Raw genomic sequence first — 16,187 nt, forward strand, 5'->3', positions numbered from 1 at the left:
TTGCATTAAGACGATGTAGGCTTTGAAAACATGAGATTGTAGTAAGCGTGTCGTAAAATGATTTATTGCAAGTTGGTTCTTTTAAAATTATAAGTTTACTTCATACATTTCAAATAATGCGATTGGTGTGCACTGGTATATATTGGCTCTATGGGGTCAAATATACAAATACAAGAAAGCAATACAAACCAAGAATGGGCAATAATTGTGATTTCTGACTGACACGCGCAGCCCTGTCATCTAAAGCCAGTTATATAGTGCAGAAAAGGGCACGTCACAAGTTTGTATCTGCCCATCAGAGGAAAGCACAGATGTCACAGCCATGCCAGAGAGAAGCAGCTACTGTTATCGAACAACTGCTCAAGTGTTGTTCTGAAGGAGCTCGCTATAGCCGATATGGTAGTGGCCTTCTCTACTTGTACGAGGGAGTGACAAGAAGGAAGAGGGCAAAGAGGGTACGTGATGCTTGTGGTTGGTCCACAAAGCGAAAATCAGTGGCAGTGACTGGGCAACTGAGAAAGCACACCAGTGGCAATATATAGAGAAGCTTTTGATACACAGACTAACTGCAAAGGATGGCCACATAAGCACTCTGCATCCTCCCCACACTGGATGCTGTATCCAATATAAAAGGTACCCCAAGAAGTACTTACTTTAAGGGTGCTGGCTCAAGGGCCTGGACTCTTTCCTCTGGCGCAGTGGTGCTGGTGGTATCGGACCCATAGTAGCTGGTGCGGGGTGTGCTGGTGTAGCTCGGTAAAGCTGGGTACATCTCCATGGACAGGTTCTGTGGTGAATGGGCGCGAGACTGGGCGCGAGACTGTGAACAAGACCTGCTGGCCTGATTTATCACCTTCACTGTTTCAAAGGCTCTTAAGAAGTTCCTACAACAGAATCAATTCAGGGGCATAATTGACATCAGTATCTTATCAATCAATAATACATTTTGCCCCGATCAGAGAGTGAAACAATCTACAGTATAAAACAGTGCACAAAATCAGAATTTTAAAATATAACAATCAGTATTCATGGAAATCCTAAAATGAAGCAGCAAGCAGGGTGCCACCCACTCCGCCTGTGTATTTGCAGGGTGTCATGGGGTCAATTACCACAAAGTGCACACGGCATGATGTTCAGTTTTGCGCTGGCCCCCAAAACTGCCATTTCCTTGGTGCTCTTGTGAAAGTTGACAGAACGAATTTCTGAATTTTAGGCGCCACACTCTGGTATGCACAGCCTGAGGGAGTTAGTTGAATAACCACATTTTGAAAAAAAAAAAAATCTATGCGGATCTCAAAATAGACCTATCAGTCTCCTGATTTTGCAAGTGCTACTTCTATGTGGAAATTTAGTATTAAAATCTGAAGAGATAAAAAAAAATGAATGAATACATTCATTACTTATCTTTTTTTTAAACATTTTGCATGTAGTACCAGCACCATTGCTGTGCTGCCAACTCATTTTGTTAAGCACTTTTCCAAGTTGTTTATTTTAATTTTTTTTTTTTAAACTAATGAGACAACTAAAAATATGCAACATTTAAAACCACTGGTCACAGTGTATGCCACCAGACTAGTGGCAGAGGATGCTGCCAGATAAGGATAACAGCTGGTGGGATAAATGCTGCTGCTGGATCAAACGGGAGAGGAAAGGCAGATGGCTGAGGATTCAGGGAGATTGATGGCAGAGGATGCTGGGACTATGGTGACAGAGGATGCTGCCGGATAAGGATAACAGCCTGGTGGGATAAATGCTGATGCTGGATCAAACTAGACAGGAAAGGCAGATGGCTGAGGATTCAGGGAGAATGATGGCAGAGGATGCTGGGAGTATGGTGGCAGGGGATGCTGGGAGTATGGTGGCAGGGGATGCTGGGAGTATGGTGGCAGGGGATGCTGGGAGTATGGAGGCAGAGTATGCTGCCGGATAAGGATAACAGCCTGGTGGGATAAATTCCAACGCTTGATCAAACTGGACAGGAAAGGCAGATGGCTGAGGATGCTGGGAGTATGGAGGCAGGGGATGCTGGGTGTATGGAGGCAGGGGATGCTGGGTGTATGGAGGCAGGGGATGCTGGGTGTATGGAGGCAGGGGATAAAGAGTTACGGCGAGTAGATAGAGAAGTGTGTGGGGAAGTACAAGTTGCGAGTATGGCAGCTGACGTAGCAGTGGACTAGACGAGCAGGTGGCACTAGATGAGTTTTATTTTTGGCAACAGAAGATTTGGAGGCAGTGAAGTGAGGTCAGATGATGAAGCGGCGGTTCACTCACTTGCATTCCGAGTGCTTGGACGGATCAAACCCTTTTCTCATTGTCCCTTCAATCTCGGCAGCTATAGAATCCTTGAGGCAGGAAAAGAACATAAAAAAGTAATGGTTTATCCTTTTTCTTGGCCAGCTAATACAATGCCAATAACTTACCCGCACAAGGAGCGAGAACATTTTAATCATACTAGATTTCTACATAAACAACACTTGCACTGCCTTAACACATAATAGTACGTCTGGGTTTTATAGTACCTATTTTCTGGACGTTTCCAATTTAACTTTGCATTGCTTTTTTCCACTGCAAAAACATTCAGAGCTACTGATTTTACTTATTTTGTACGGGAGCACTACAGATGGAACACGACAATCACCCAAATCCTTCATAGCGATCGTTGCGGTACGGCACTGGGGTGTATTACATTCATTGCATAAACAGTAATAAGGCCTCACAGTTCTGGTGCCAGTCATCATTAATTATCTTTCTTACTCCAGTATAGTGAGGGAAAGGGTGGCAATTACTGCACCTATAAAATACCATGTGGGTTTTGTAAATGCCACCTATTCTGATATCGCATGGCGGAATGAGGGATCACAGGCGATTATCCAGGATTTGCCTTTATCCTAGACTTAGACCATGACTCAGCAGTTCAAGGGTGCTTTCATGTGTTTCTGTTTCAGAACGTTTAGCTATGGGGTGGCTTCCTGATTTTGTAACCTTCAGCCAATTATGAATCAGATTCTGAGAGCCCTGTACAGACCAAATTCCAGCAGATATTATAACAATTCTGTGTAGCAAATTGACCAAAGTTTGGATGCTCTTGGTCACCAACATAATGTCTTCGTGGGTAGCTACTAAAACGAATATAAGTGTTAGAAAGTCATTTATCCGAATTAACTGGTGCTGAAAATGGGGCTAATGTCTCAAAGCTCGCCTTGGTTTCCAGACTGATCTTTTTATGAGAGATTCAAAGGTTTTCCTTCCGGAAAGTTACTCCAATACCATTATAACTGATCTTGCACAATTAAAAGGTATTGTTCAAGGATCTTAGACTGGTCCAAAACTTGTCAGTTGGTTGTAAATTAATTTATATGCATTGCTTATATTAATAAATAAAAGGCTGGCACTTATAGACAGCTTTCAAATTTTACGTGTGGTAACTACATTCTATGAAATTAAATTATTAAGTTTAGCATCAACGTATGAAGTAAAAGAAGAATCTAGTTTTGCAACTTGCACAATAAAATAAAAAAATTAAAAAAGAGTCCATGGATGAAGGTGACAATATATTTAAACACTTTTCTAAATAGATCAGATTGTCTTTTATTTAATGCTATTAGGTCTTCTCTCTGGGGTGCAACTAGTGTAAAATAGGAGAAAATGTTTGTCCCACATTAGTTCTAGGTCTGGTGATCATTGATAAATGTGCATGCCCATGAACAGTTAGAACATGCAATGCACGGTACATTTGTGTAAGGAAGTAGCAGGCTAAGTTTCCAAATGTAGGTATTCAAGTACTCAAAATAATTGTACTTCTGTACCACCCCTCCTGGTCCCATTATAGCTCCTTACCAGGGGAACAATGTTCAGGGGGCCGAAGCGGTTTATGGTGGTGTTGGGCAATTCCCGATTCCGGAGGTTCTTCATTTCTTCTATTGCCTCGTGTAACATGTTATTGCTTTCTATGTATTTGTCGTGGAGGTCTCGTAACTGGAAATTGGGCAAGAACAAAAGTAGTTAGGTCAAAGGTTTTTCAACTGAACGCAGCATTGCTTCCACACAAAAAATGATGTGTTTAATGTTGACTGACAGAGGGAAGCTGGCAAGGCCTAATGACTATGTTGGTGGTTGTGGATTCAGAGACCCAGAATTCCAGTTCCAGCTTCTCCACAGGACCAAAATATGTAATCCTGTCAATATGAATATCGACCTGTAGCTTGACTAGCGTCTGGACAAACCATTTGCCACATAGGGCATTACATCAAACCTAAGTGGTAGGACTTATTGCAAGCATTCCCTCACCCCATCACCTTTTGTAAGTTTGATGTAACACCCTAATGGGCCCAGACGCGAGTCTTGTGCTCACTGTGCCACTGGACCCAGGCGTCACAGAACTGATGAGCCCCACTCAGGAAGAAAATGATCTTCGGTTGCTTCTCTTCCAGTACAGAGAGGACCAGGTTTGGCATTTCAGGCTGGCTGTTCCTACTGGAGCAGGGCCGGGTTTGGCATTTCAGGCTGGCTGCTGCTATTTGAGCTGGACCAAGACTAATTTGCATATGTTTGGGTATACTATGAGGTGGCAACGTAAGCAAAAGAACGAGCAGTTGGGATGCTGCCCGAGCGAATGCCAGTGGTAAGACTTATTGCAAGCAGCCTCCCATCACATTTTGTGTGTTTTCCAGTAAAGACTAAACATTGCTATATGATTCCATGTCAATATCTTGGGTCTTCCCTCAGTAAACACCCCCATTGCACCCTAATATTACATTTTCCTAAGTGTGTTTAAGGACATGCTATCAGCCCACTCACCTCAGTTCTTAGTCGCCGCTGGATTTCCTTCTCTTCTGTCAAGTGTTGCTGCAGCTCTTCATTATCAGACGAGCACTAAAAAGAAAACAAACCAGAAAGCTTGGATTTTTGTATCAAGCGCTCACTAATCATTTTTAAATATGAAAAGGTGGCAGTCTCTGCTTTTACTATCAATGGGTGGAGTATCATCAGTGCTTAATTTGTAAATAAAAACGTGCCGGTGCCCAAAGCCCTCCTCTTAAACATGCAGCTGCTGCAATTAAATGTGCGAACACCGAATACTGAGGCAGAGTAATCCTGATGCCATCTCGGGCCTCTTCAATCCATTTCCAGCCACTCCCTGCCCCTTCAGCTCACTCTTGCAGATTTCTGCTTTCTCCCATTTTTACACTTTTTCATTTTTCTCTTCCTCTGTCTTTTCTATGTGTTGTTTGCTCTCAGTAAATGCTTGAGGCAGAAAAATAAGTGCCAGCCCTCAAAAATAAGTGATGGTGCCTCGCACTGGAAACAACAAGCCCAAATTAAGCACTGAGTACCATATCACCGAGAATAAAATGAACATACCTTTAATGACCATTTCTTTTTAGGTTCACAAATTTCCCCAATACCATGCCAGAGGAGTTTACCACACAAGATTTTTATTCTGCATTCTGGTACTCATAGCCCTGACAATCCATGTATAAATTCAAGATCAAAAAGGTACCAGAATGCAAAGAGTTAAGAACTTGACGGATCAAAATGAAGTGAGTGCTCTAATCAAATTCACTTTTCCATTAAAGACTAAATGGAAACTCAATATAATCTTGTAAGAACATTAAATAAATGAATTAAAAATGAATCTCGATAGATCTGTTAAAAACTTGCAACTGAACATCATACCCCAAAACTGCTGTAGGGAGGTGGCGGGGCATTTTTCATGGATTTCTGGAATTCTATTAAAATGACCGGATCAGGAGTTGGGATGTGGAGCATGAATTGGGGGAACTGCTTGTAGGAGTGACTGACAGGAGACAGTATCTGTCAAGTGGAGTGTAAAGGCAGACCACCAAACTGAACAGCAGTACAGGAAAACTTACATCTAGAGGGTTCATTTTGGGAGGCAGGGTGGAGAAAAGACAGTTGGTGATCTCGAGTAGCACAAACCTCAGCTGTAAGGTACATTTGGAGTGGGTTGTGTACTCACAGGTTATGAGACAGCATTGGCATGTGTGGTGGTTGAAAGAGTGCAAACTGACTGCAGACGATAAAGCAGATGAAGTTTGTAGCCTGAGCTGGTCAGGGTGCACCCTCACAGCAGGTGAGACCACTAGGAGCAGCTGTAGAGGTTTAGAGGACATAACAGGCAGTTCAGACAGCTCAGTACTCACACTGCGGCACTTGTGCTGGAGGTCCACAATCTGTGCTAGGAGTTTGCTGATCTCTTCCTTCTGGCGGTTGTTGTCTTCGCCTCTCTGAGCCAGTTTCTCAGCGAGCAATCCCACTTCTCTGCTTGCTTCAGCTGCCAATGCACACCAAAATAAAGTTTAATGTAGAATCAGCCTACAGTTTGTAGAGTAAGCATAACACACACCTGTCTCCTTCGCCACAGAGTGCAGACTTTAAGCATATCTCATAGTGTGTTCTTAGCCTGGTTATTTGACCAAACGGGTCAATTTATGTTGCATAAATAAATGCTATTCCATGATCACTGAACGCTGCCTTCCCCACACCCGAGAGCCACACACTGCAAAATGCTTGCCAATCTGTAGATAGCAGGGTGGCCACCTCACTCCAGGTCATTACAGACATGGTCTCCAATCTTGAACTTCTCACCTACAAATAAATGGTTTCAGGTGTATTAGTCTAATTAGTTCAGTAGAAGAAAAACTACAACACCCAGAATGCACTAGCCTTTTAGTGCCTGAAATGACCTGCAGGGAGGTGTTCCCCCTAGTTGATAGTGACATTTATATTACACCATAAACTTAAGTTTAGATCCTAATTTACCTTAGTTATGCCTGCCAGGGACTCACTAAGAGATTTGAGGCAAACACAAGCCCATTTACTTTTGCAGAGATCTCCACACCTGTAAATCCCATTAAGGTTTTGGGATTGAGGGTGTTTCAAGGCATGATTAACCTTTCAGCTTCTTAAACACTCACAAAGTAGTACATCTGGGGATATTCACAAACTCCAAACATTTCCTTATCTAGCCTGGAATGGGTTAGGAATGTACTTCAACAAGTACTTCTGTAAATTCCTTTCCAGGGTAGAAAGTGAAACGGATCAACCCCAAATTAGGTTGTGGTGTAGGTGAAAAGGGTTTTCCCACGGGGAAAAATATGGAGATTTTTTTTTTTTTTTACTGTGGATTTCAGCGAACAGGGGACTCCCTTCCCCCATGCATAGTTCTCTGCCACAGAACACTATACTGCAGGAACTGAAACTCACATGGAAATCAAGTGTTTTTTCTTGGAAAATGGAAACCTGTGCCGGGCGGCTTTCCATTCCGACTACAATCGGAATTTATGAATTCTAGAAAGTAGTAAAAAACTGTACTTGGAAGCAGATCTAAAAAGTGCACTTTTACAGGTTTTTTTTTTTTTTTTTTAGAACACCCCCTGGCTGTGGAAGGCTTGGTAATAAACAGGAGATACTCTGTACAACTCTGGATACACCAACAACAGTCTCTGCTGGGTTCCCTAAACATGACCTTCCACACGCATTTTAACATTGAATCCTTATAGCCTACAGCTCCGAGAAAGAAGAGTTGTTAATGTCCAATGAAGCTTGTAAATATGGGTTGAGCTAACGACAAGAAGCTTGAAAACGTGTGAGAAAGGCTAGAAGCACGCCCCCTCATCTCCCCGAGCACAAGCAGGAAGTCAGGCCTGTGGTACTGGTTTGCTTCATGTCCCCTCTTCACCGAGAGCGCAGACCAACACAAGCTTATGCCTGGAGTAGAAGCGTTACGATTGGCTGAGACAAACTCCGCATGCCACGCAGGGTGTTACTAACAATTAAGTTGGTAACACAAACCATCAGCATAGTAGTTTTAAGAATAAAGTAGTCTGTACGTCGCCGAAAGCACCGTTGACGTGCACAACGCCAGGCAGGCCCACTTCTGAGCTCATAAAATAAATGGGTGGCGGCTATCAAGGACCAGGACAATATTTAAAAGTGAACTTTATTACGCTTCTACCTCAGCATCTATCCACATCGTGCCTAAATGGTGGGAGCGAGAGGCATTTCACCATAAATCACCAGCCTGACTCATTTTGGAGAGATGCTCTCTGCCATCCTCACTGATCTAACTCTGTTAAGGAAGGTGGGGATTGTGGAAAACGCATTTTTTGTCCTATGAGAACTAGGTCACCTACACCGCTTACTGATTAATTTGTATACATAATGTGAAACTGACAGTCCCCCGACCCTTTTTTGATAAAGTAGAATCATTGTCCTGCATCCTTCCAGCCCTCTTTTCATTGGACAGATTCTGGAAAACTATAAAGAGGACTTACTAGACCAATGAATTCACTGCAGAGATGCGTGGAACTTGAAGGCCACATGTTTAAATGCCAGCAAGTCCACTCATCCTTACAAACGTGACGCTATTCGTGCCACAGAGTTGTGTATTAAAAACACTCAGTAAGACAGAACTTTCACACTTGTGTTACAAGGCACCGTGGGGCCCAGTCCACCCAGGACCAAATCGAGCCTCATGTAAAATCCAGTTGTTGGGTTTACAGTCTCAGAACAGCACAGAGATCATACTCAGGCACTAATTCTTTTTGGGTTCCGGAGTAGCGTGCTACTCGCCGAAAAGCGCTTTGACGCCTCGTCAGGGGTAGTAAGCCCTATATATGTCCTATTACAACACAATACAATGTACTACATTCTGCTACGACAGCACTCTCAAACAGAATGATCCAAGGCTGATCTAACCCAAGTTTGTTCTCAGCATTGTCCAGTCTGGGGATGGGAACCAGCAGCAGCGGTTGCAAAAGGTTGCTCTTGCTTGCTTTGAGCTACACCAACTGACCAAGCGCTGGCAAAAGCAATAGGTCTGGTCTTGGCAAACCTGATATTTTTGTATGCAAGTCTTTTTGCGTACAATAGAATGTCAAAGTATTAAAAGTAATTTATACTTAAAAAAGTAGAAACATCTAAAAGGTGGTGGTTTTACATTTTAAAAAATTGAATAAAAATAACGTATCACTAAAATGATCCATCGTGTGAAATACATAAAGAAATAAAAAAAAAAAAAAAAAGATTAGCCTACCAGCCCCAGCACTGAGGTGAACTACTTTCTAAGTAGATGTGCGTATGTTCAGTATCGAAATGCTGCCCCTCACAGTGAACCTAACTAATGGCTGAAGAGGGCTGACCCACTGCCCCATGCTGTAGGCTTTGCGGAGCCAAAGCAAATGTTAAATGACATTTTTAAACAAGCAATACAATGGGTCTTGCATTTGCTCGAGTTAGAGCTATTAGCGTTGGAAATTCCTAACTGGACTTTTCTTGCCACATAAATTAAAAATGAAAAGTAGAACAATTGACAAAAGCGAGCCAATTTAAAGCGCCATGGCCGCCATGAGCATGTGCGCAAAGGGGGACACAGAAACAGGAAAAAAAAAAAGAAAAAAAAAGTATGTTCGCAATCGTGCAATTACACATGTAACAGGGGCAGTCTGCAATGCACTAACAAAACCACCCCAAGGAGGGCCAAACGTGAAGCTTTACCAATGATAACAAAGGATTTTTGAAAGGCAAGCAAAAGTGAAACTGATGGGCATGCAGTGGGCGTGGTTAAAAGCCCACTATACCTACAACAGGTCAAAGCGCTTGCGCGCTCGACCTCAAAAGCAGTGTATGACCAGCATTGACCAAAAGGCCATCAATCTATTTTATTAAGATTTATTCGGAAAACATCAGGCTAACATACAACTGAAGCAGTCTATAGGCCAGCGCAAAAAAAAAAAAAAAAAAAAAGGGGAGAGTGAACCAGACAAAAGAAGGATCCTTACAGAACTGCTCCACACACTCCATCATCAGCAGCTCCTCCTGGTCCTCGAACTGGCAGGTTTCAGTGACAATCGTGTTGGTCTGGAACACAGAAAAAGAGCTGTTCAGGGAACATACCAAGGTGTTAGGCACCTGTTTTATAACCCCGGTCACAGCAGATGGCTTTTGGTGAGAAGTCCCACCTCAGGTTATCTCATAGGATACCAAGCTGTGACCTTGTACTGTCAATCACCACTCTACAGTGGGATTCCATCATCGACTGGTACCAAACTGTAACAGCCTGCGAATGATAGAATTTGCCTAGGATTACAAAATAAGGCCTAGAGTTCCCTCTAACCAGATCTACCAATTTAGACAGTACAAGCCAAACCATTCTCTCTACATTGCATGGCATTGTGCTTGACTATCTCGTCTAGGAAGTCATACCTGATAAACTGTCTGTGAGATGCAAGCAATATAAAATCAGGAACTAAGCCCTCACCTGTTAGCCCTCGTTTCACAACTTTGAGAAGTCTTTGGACGTTCCCAGGTGTTCTGTATGCCACAATGGCTATGTCACATGGACCTCAATAGCAAAGGGGGCAACAATTTTTGACAATGGTTAATTTTCTTGGTGTTTGGTAAGTCGAGAAAAACTTTTGTAACCCCTATCAGGTTCCCACTATAGGATCTAACAGGGCCCACTCTTTGCTAGCTGACTACTGCTATGTGTCCGCATCTCCAGATTCTGCTAAAACATACCATTCACTGGAGTTATGGATTACGGGTGATTTAGTAAGTCCCAGCATCCTCCTGCCATGTTAAACCTCTGGTCTTCGTACTTGGTCACCTTCCTGCAATGCCTCAGGATGCAGCTGACAGGGCTCAGATGCAAAAGGCCCGGCAATTATGTAGGAAGAGTGAGTTTGCAACTCACCCACTCCAGCGCCCAGCACTCACCTCTGATCTCAGCTTCAGGTTTTCGTCCTCGAGGCCTTTCAGTTTCTGTTGTAGGGTTTCCAGTTGGAAGCAGTGCTGCACTGAGAAGGACGACTCATTTCGCCTCAACCTGGTGGCACAGAGCAAGGAGGCAGGTCAGGCAAAGCAGTACCAATAGAATCTACAGCTAACCAGCAGTGCCATTAATAGGGAGAATATCCGACAACAGCAATGCCAAATAACACCAGAAAAAGGCACTGCTACAGACGGTCATGGGGATGTGTTTAAAAAAAAAAAAAAAAAAAAAAAACAGAAAGAAAGCAGTGGTACAGATATACAAAGAAGAGCATCAGAAAACAGCTGTCGCATGGATTCAATAGAAAACAGTACAACAGAAAGCTGCAAAGATTAGAAGAGAGAAAATGCATCAGAATGCATAGTTGAGAAGTAACAAATACCATGAAAGGTCCGAAGAAGTAAAAATAAAAAAAAATTAAAAAAAACAGACATAGAAACGTTAAAACAGTTTGCCACAGTAAGTCAGGGCAATATATGAGGAAAGCATGAACACGACAGAGACGGAGGGAGAGATTAGTTCATCGTTACCAGAAAAAGGAACAGATAGATGCTAAGACCAGTGCCACAAAGGGCCAGCGTGAGATGCTATTGGCTGTGGAAGCCACAAAACACAGGCGGTGGTACTCACGGTGTGGTGGAGCTGGAGGTGGGCTCGCTCTCCTCCGTGCTGTTGGTGTAGAGGTGCAGGAGCATATCTCGGCGGGACACTTCATGGTGAAGCTGGGCGATCTGCGTAAAGAAAGCATAAGAGGCGTTGGAGCAGGAAGAGCACCGAGCTCATCGCTACAGTAGAAGTGAAGAAGCATCCACAGGTCTAGAGGAAGATGTAGCCTCAGCCTGATGGAATGTAAAAGGGTGGGACAACCTGACCCGTGCCAGACTCCAACCAAGAGCGGTCGGTCTGCCAGGGGGTCTGTATAGACCTTTGGTACAATATGTCCAGAAGTGGCAGCAGCACGGCACACACAAGCAGTCCATTTTATGCATGCTAGTTCCTTTTCAGAGGCCTCGTTTCCTGGATAAGAAGCCCCCCTGCTCAACATCAGTTAAGGGAAGGGCCCAGGTGGTACTTGGGGCCCAGGTGGTAGTTGCTAAATACCCAAAACCTATGTAGATTATTTTTGCACTTACATAATTCTGCTGCAGTGGGGAGAGGTGTGATGAGGCGTATGCATCATTCTTCAGTTAGTCTTAGAATGCCCTTCCTTTCTTCTGCTGCTCAGATTATTAATGGAAGGTTCCTGGGAGTACAGAACAATCTTTATCCTCTGCTACAAGGCTCAGCGTGTAGGACTTGCACGGACTAGCGCCTCGAAGAGCACAAGGATTCCTTCCTGGGGCCTCTGACTAATTCACTGGCTGCACTGGCACCTGGTGTGTGGGAGATGATCAAACCCCAGCAGCCTGTCTGGGGAGGGAGATGGGGTAGATGGGGCAGATCACCCTCATCTAGTTGGGACTCAACCCATGTAAGACATAGCACCAAAGGCAGGAACGGATGCTGAAAAAACGAAACACAGACTCAACAGCACCAGGAGTGAGACAATCCATGACAGGTTCAGAAGAACCTCAAAACCTGCAGTCTTGTCTTTTCAATCCTTTCCTGGTTGGCGATTGCAAGTGAAACCACACAAAAAAAAAAAATTCAAAACGGAATACAAGTACTATTAAAATAAAAAGTTAAAGTGATCTATGTCAAACATTCCTGAGAATTCAAAATGTACTGCTGATTTAAATTGCACATTTATAGATGTCTATATTGCAAACACATGAGCCTTTTTTTTTTAAATTAAGTTTACACCACAAGTTGAATTCCACTTTTGTCTTCTCAGTTCAAAGCATACATCTGGTAGCGAGTTTTTTCACCTGAGCTCCTTAACAGGCCACTATTGTGATTTTGTGATCCTAAGGAGGTAGAAATGGTTAGCAGTAAGCCTTGTTAGGGGACTGTCACGGCTGTCACCAGTGCAGGTACTCACCTCCTCCTGGGCCAGTTCGAGCTGCTCTTCCAGGAACTCATTGCGCTCGGTAAGGCTGCGGTTCTGTTTGAGTAGAGATTGGCCGATACGGGCGGCCAACTCCAGGTCTCGCTCTTTCTGCAAACACAAGATGGTAAACAGTGTCAGCTGTGAGCCTGGCGAAAGCAAAACCCAGGTCTTGTCATGTGGCATCTCACTGAACAGCAGACAGGACTTTCTGGAAGATGGTGCAGGTCAGTGCCTTAGAAGGATGGCACAACCGGGGCAGAGCCCTGGGCATGTCAGAACTAGCGATGGGCCCTTCCTTTCAAAAGAATTGGCTCATGGACAGTCCACTGCTTTCTGACAAGTTCAATACTTAAAGTACTGGATGCCTGGGGTAACAGGAGGAGTGAAAATATGTATTCATAGAAATGGGAAAAGTGTAGCGTATAAAGCAGATTAATCGCAAGGGTCACGAATTGTGTGGCAACATCTTACGTTTATCCACCATGTCCCATATGAGCTTAAGCAGTGGCAACATTTCAATTCTAAAAAGGAGGAACAAGATGTAATGTGATGTGGCCCAGGTCACACAATGTAACCTAGAGAGAAAAGATAATGTAGGCAGTGTTTCTGCTTCTAAAACATATTTTAGTCTGACAAGAGACACTGTTAATGGGAGATGAGTGCCTAAATTTGTTTTCCCATAATTAATTTGGGCAGGAGGCAAATTAGACAAAAAATAACTAACTTATCTTCAATATTTGTGTCCCACTTGGGTATATTTTGAAAACTTAGTGGAGAATGGTGTACATCACAGGGAGATATGAAGTCCAATGTTTTTATCCCATCCAGGCATTTTTTGGGGGCTGGCATACATATTTCAGGATGTTTCTGGCAAATCAAAACCAACCACCAAGAGAGACGGCTACAGTTCAGAATTGCAGAAAGAGCGGGGGTTAGGATACAGTTCTGCCTAATCAAGGGTGCTGGCAGCCCCAACGAGTCACACCCAGCCGGACAACAAGAGTATAAAAGGAACACCACAAACCTCTTCTAGTAAGTTGGTGACAGCATCAATGTCGTGGTAGGTTCTGGTCACCAGGCCGACCCTCTCGGAGCACAACACTGCGGAGAAAAGAACATTCACTTAGACTGCGGGCTCACGCTACAAAGCGGAGGACATGCTCAGCGCTCAGTTTTGGTCGGGAAGACCGGGTGCAAACTTGCAGCGTTAATTCTCTGGCACTGTAGTCAATATATGGCAAGCACAGAATCCCTACAAAAGCATGAAGTCACAGTGATGCGTTTTCACCATATGGCTTTTGGAAAGCCATAGGCCTAGGAGCCACACTGGTCTGTTGCATCAGTTGCCCTGGATCATACTAAACGCATGATCTAAAATCTGCCAAGAAATGCAGAAGTCTTTAAGGAGTTTGGTTTCCTCTTGAGGAAGGCTCCGATGGACTTTCTGAAGAGCAATGGGGATGGGTGGGGGGTCTGCAATGGTTCTATCTTCTGAAATATTGTCAATACTTGCCCTAGAAGCAATAGCCAAAACCACCATTTCTGCAAAGACTGTCATTGTGCTGTGGGAGTTTAATTATGTCTCCTCAATCCACATTAAATACCTACTTACCAGAAGTGGCCATAGTGGCGTGGATTCATCACCAAACAGTATGCAGGCGTGACTTGGCTGGGCCCACAAGCTGGAATGTCTACTAGTTGGTATCATCTACACTAGACGCTTTACAGCTTACTGGTTCCTCCTCCACTAAAAAGTCCAAAATGTCTCTCTGCTAATAGCAGTGCATCTCAAGTAGCCTGCACATCAAGAAGAAAACACCAGGAGGCCACCATAGGCACCTCAGTAGCCACCCCCTACCCACAATACTAGCGATCCATGCTACCGAACTGCACACCTGGTTAGACTACATGAAGTGTACTTGGTTATCTTTTAAAGTGCAACTATGTCTAGTCCAATGTCATACCGTACCCCTGCTGGCTGTGAAGATGCCACTTAGCTGAAACGGAGTTCTAACCCCACGTTTTTGCTGCAAAGCACTCTAATGTTCCTTGTGCCAGGCTCATCCAAAGGAATAAATACTCGAGCGTAGCGGCAGGAAAAATGTACTAACAGCATCACTGGCGCGTGCGGCATTTGGTGTAAGATCACAACTCTTCCAGAGAGAGGCAGCTCGCTTCAGGGCACTACATTTTTAGACCTGTTACTTATAATATACAGAGTGAGCTTCAGATAAGCCCTTTCCAACAAGTGACCCTCTTACACCAGCCTCAGAAGCTATTGGCTTGAACCGTTGTCAATCATGTCTTGGCTGTGCCTATGAGTATACATATGTCATGTAATGTTTGGTGTAACCTTCCACATCCACTCGAGTGCTTCAGGGACTACTTTACAATTATTGCTGCCTCTGCCCGCTCCGTTTGGGAGTTTCCTTCTAATGTGCACATTAACACATTAAGCCCAGACCTATTGGCTTTGCAAATGTGTATTTGTAAAGCGCACCACCCGCGAGGGTATCCTAGCGCTACTTTCACGCTTATTAAGGGATCAGTACAAGAACCAGAATGAACATAGTGGGGACAGGACTGATTACTGCCGACATCTGGCGCGAGGCAACCTAATCTATTTGCACGCGCAGACTCCTGCCATCATCTACAAGAACAGACCGGTCAGCTACTGGGAGCCATTACTGCGAATGAAATGCGCACCCGTGCATCATTCTCCTATGACAGGTCCCTAATGACTCCTCATTTTCTCCTAATGGAAAAAGGACAATCTACAACAAGGCGGAACAACTCCAAGTGGAATTTCTGGTGGGTTGGACATTTTCCAACTACAACTCGGAAAAGATTAGCAAAGTCTACGGACCAGGGCAGCATCTTGGCAGCCATCACTGTGACGTATTCCTGCATCCAAACAGATAAACAAATAAAACAACTGTCGGGGGGTCAATAGGGCGAGTGTTCCCGATACAGTTGTAGGTGTGTACGTGTGGGCTCCGCGACGATCACACCCCACTGATGTTGGGTACTAAAGGACACCGATGATTAGAACGCCAAGAGATAATTAAATTTGTGAGGAGCGCTACAAAAAAAAAAACGCCACGCAAGGAACGAATACTGAACTTCGGGAGATTTATGCACCGGACCCTGGTGGTTCTGCAGGTAACCGGCGATTTCTGCACTAAACTACTAACCCGTAGGCTCATTAATTGTAGTGTGCCGGGGACCGCCATAAAAGATCTGTGCCAGGTGGGAAAAGAGACTGCCCAGGAACAAACGCAGGGCAGAGAAAATTGCTTGAAGGTTGGCAACACGTTGCAACCCCGCCATGAAGAGAACCAGGAACGGTCTAGGCAGGAGGCCGCCCGCGAACCAATCAAAGTGAAGTACAAAGCAGCGCTA

At 44.1% G+C, this 16,187-nt stretch overlaps 1 protein-coding gene across 4 annotated transcripts in view; it reads right to left on the bottom strand.

Annotated features, from left to right (window-relative positions):
- The window catches only part of HAP1 (huntingtin associated protein 1), a 137,656-nt gene that overhangs the window by 13,549 nt on the left and 107,920 nt on the right, over nucleotides 1-16,187 (bottom strand). For all 4 annotated transcript variants that reach the window (XR_011204747.1, XM_069237652.1, XM_069237653.1 and 1 more), the window contains 10 exons: nucleotides 13,810-13,886; nucleotides 12,777-12,893; nucleotides 11,426-11,526; nucleotides 10,741-10,849; nucleotides 9,804-9,882; nucleotides 6,165-6,295; nucleotides 4,798-4,872; nucleotides 3,838-3,975; nucleotides 2,272-2,342; nucleotides 654-884 (listed from right to left, as the gene is read on the bottom strand). Coding sequence is in view for 3 of the 4 variants with exons in the window: in XM_069237652.1 (XP_069093753.1) it covers nucleotides 654-884; nucleotides 2,272-2,342; nucleotides 3,838-3,975; nucleotides 4,798-4,872; nucleotides 6,165-6,295; nucleotides 9,804-9,882; nucleotides 10,741-10,849; nucleotides 11,426-11,526; nucleotides 12,777-12,893; nucleotides 13,810-13,886 (1,129 nt within the window). In the remaining variant the exon portion in view is untranslated. The remainder of the gene's footprint in view (nucleotides 1-653; nucleotides 885-2,271; nucleotides 2,343-3,837; nucleotides 3,976-4,797; nucleotides 4,873-6,164; nucleotides 6,296-9,803; nucleotides 9,883-10,740; nucleotides 10,850-11,425; nucleotides 11,527-12,776; nucleotides 12,894-13,809; nucleotides 13,887-16,187) is intronic.

Source organism: Pleurodeles waltl, chromosome 6 (assembly GCF_031143425.1).
Source record: "Pleurodeles waltl isolate 20211129_DDA chromosome 6, aPleWal1.hap1.20221129, whole genome shotgun sequence".
In the NCBI taxonomy this organism is placed as follows: domain Eukaryota; kingdom Metazoa; phylum Chordata; class Amphibia; order Caudata; family Salamandridae; genus Pleurodeles; species Pleurodeles waltl.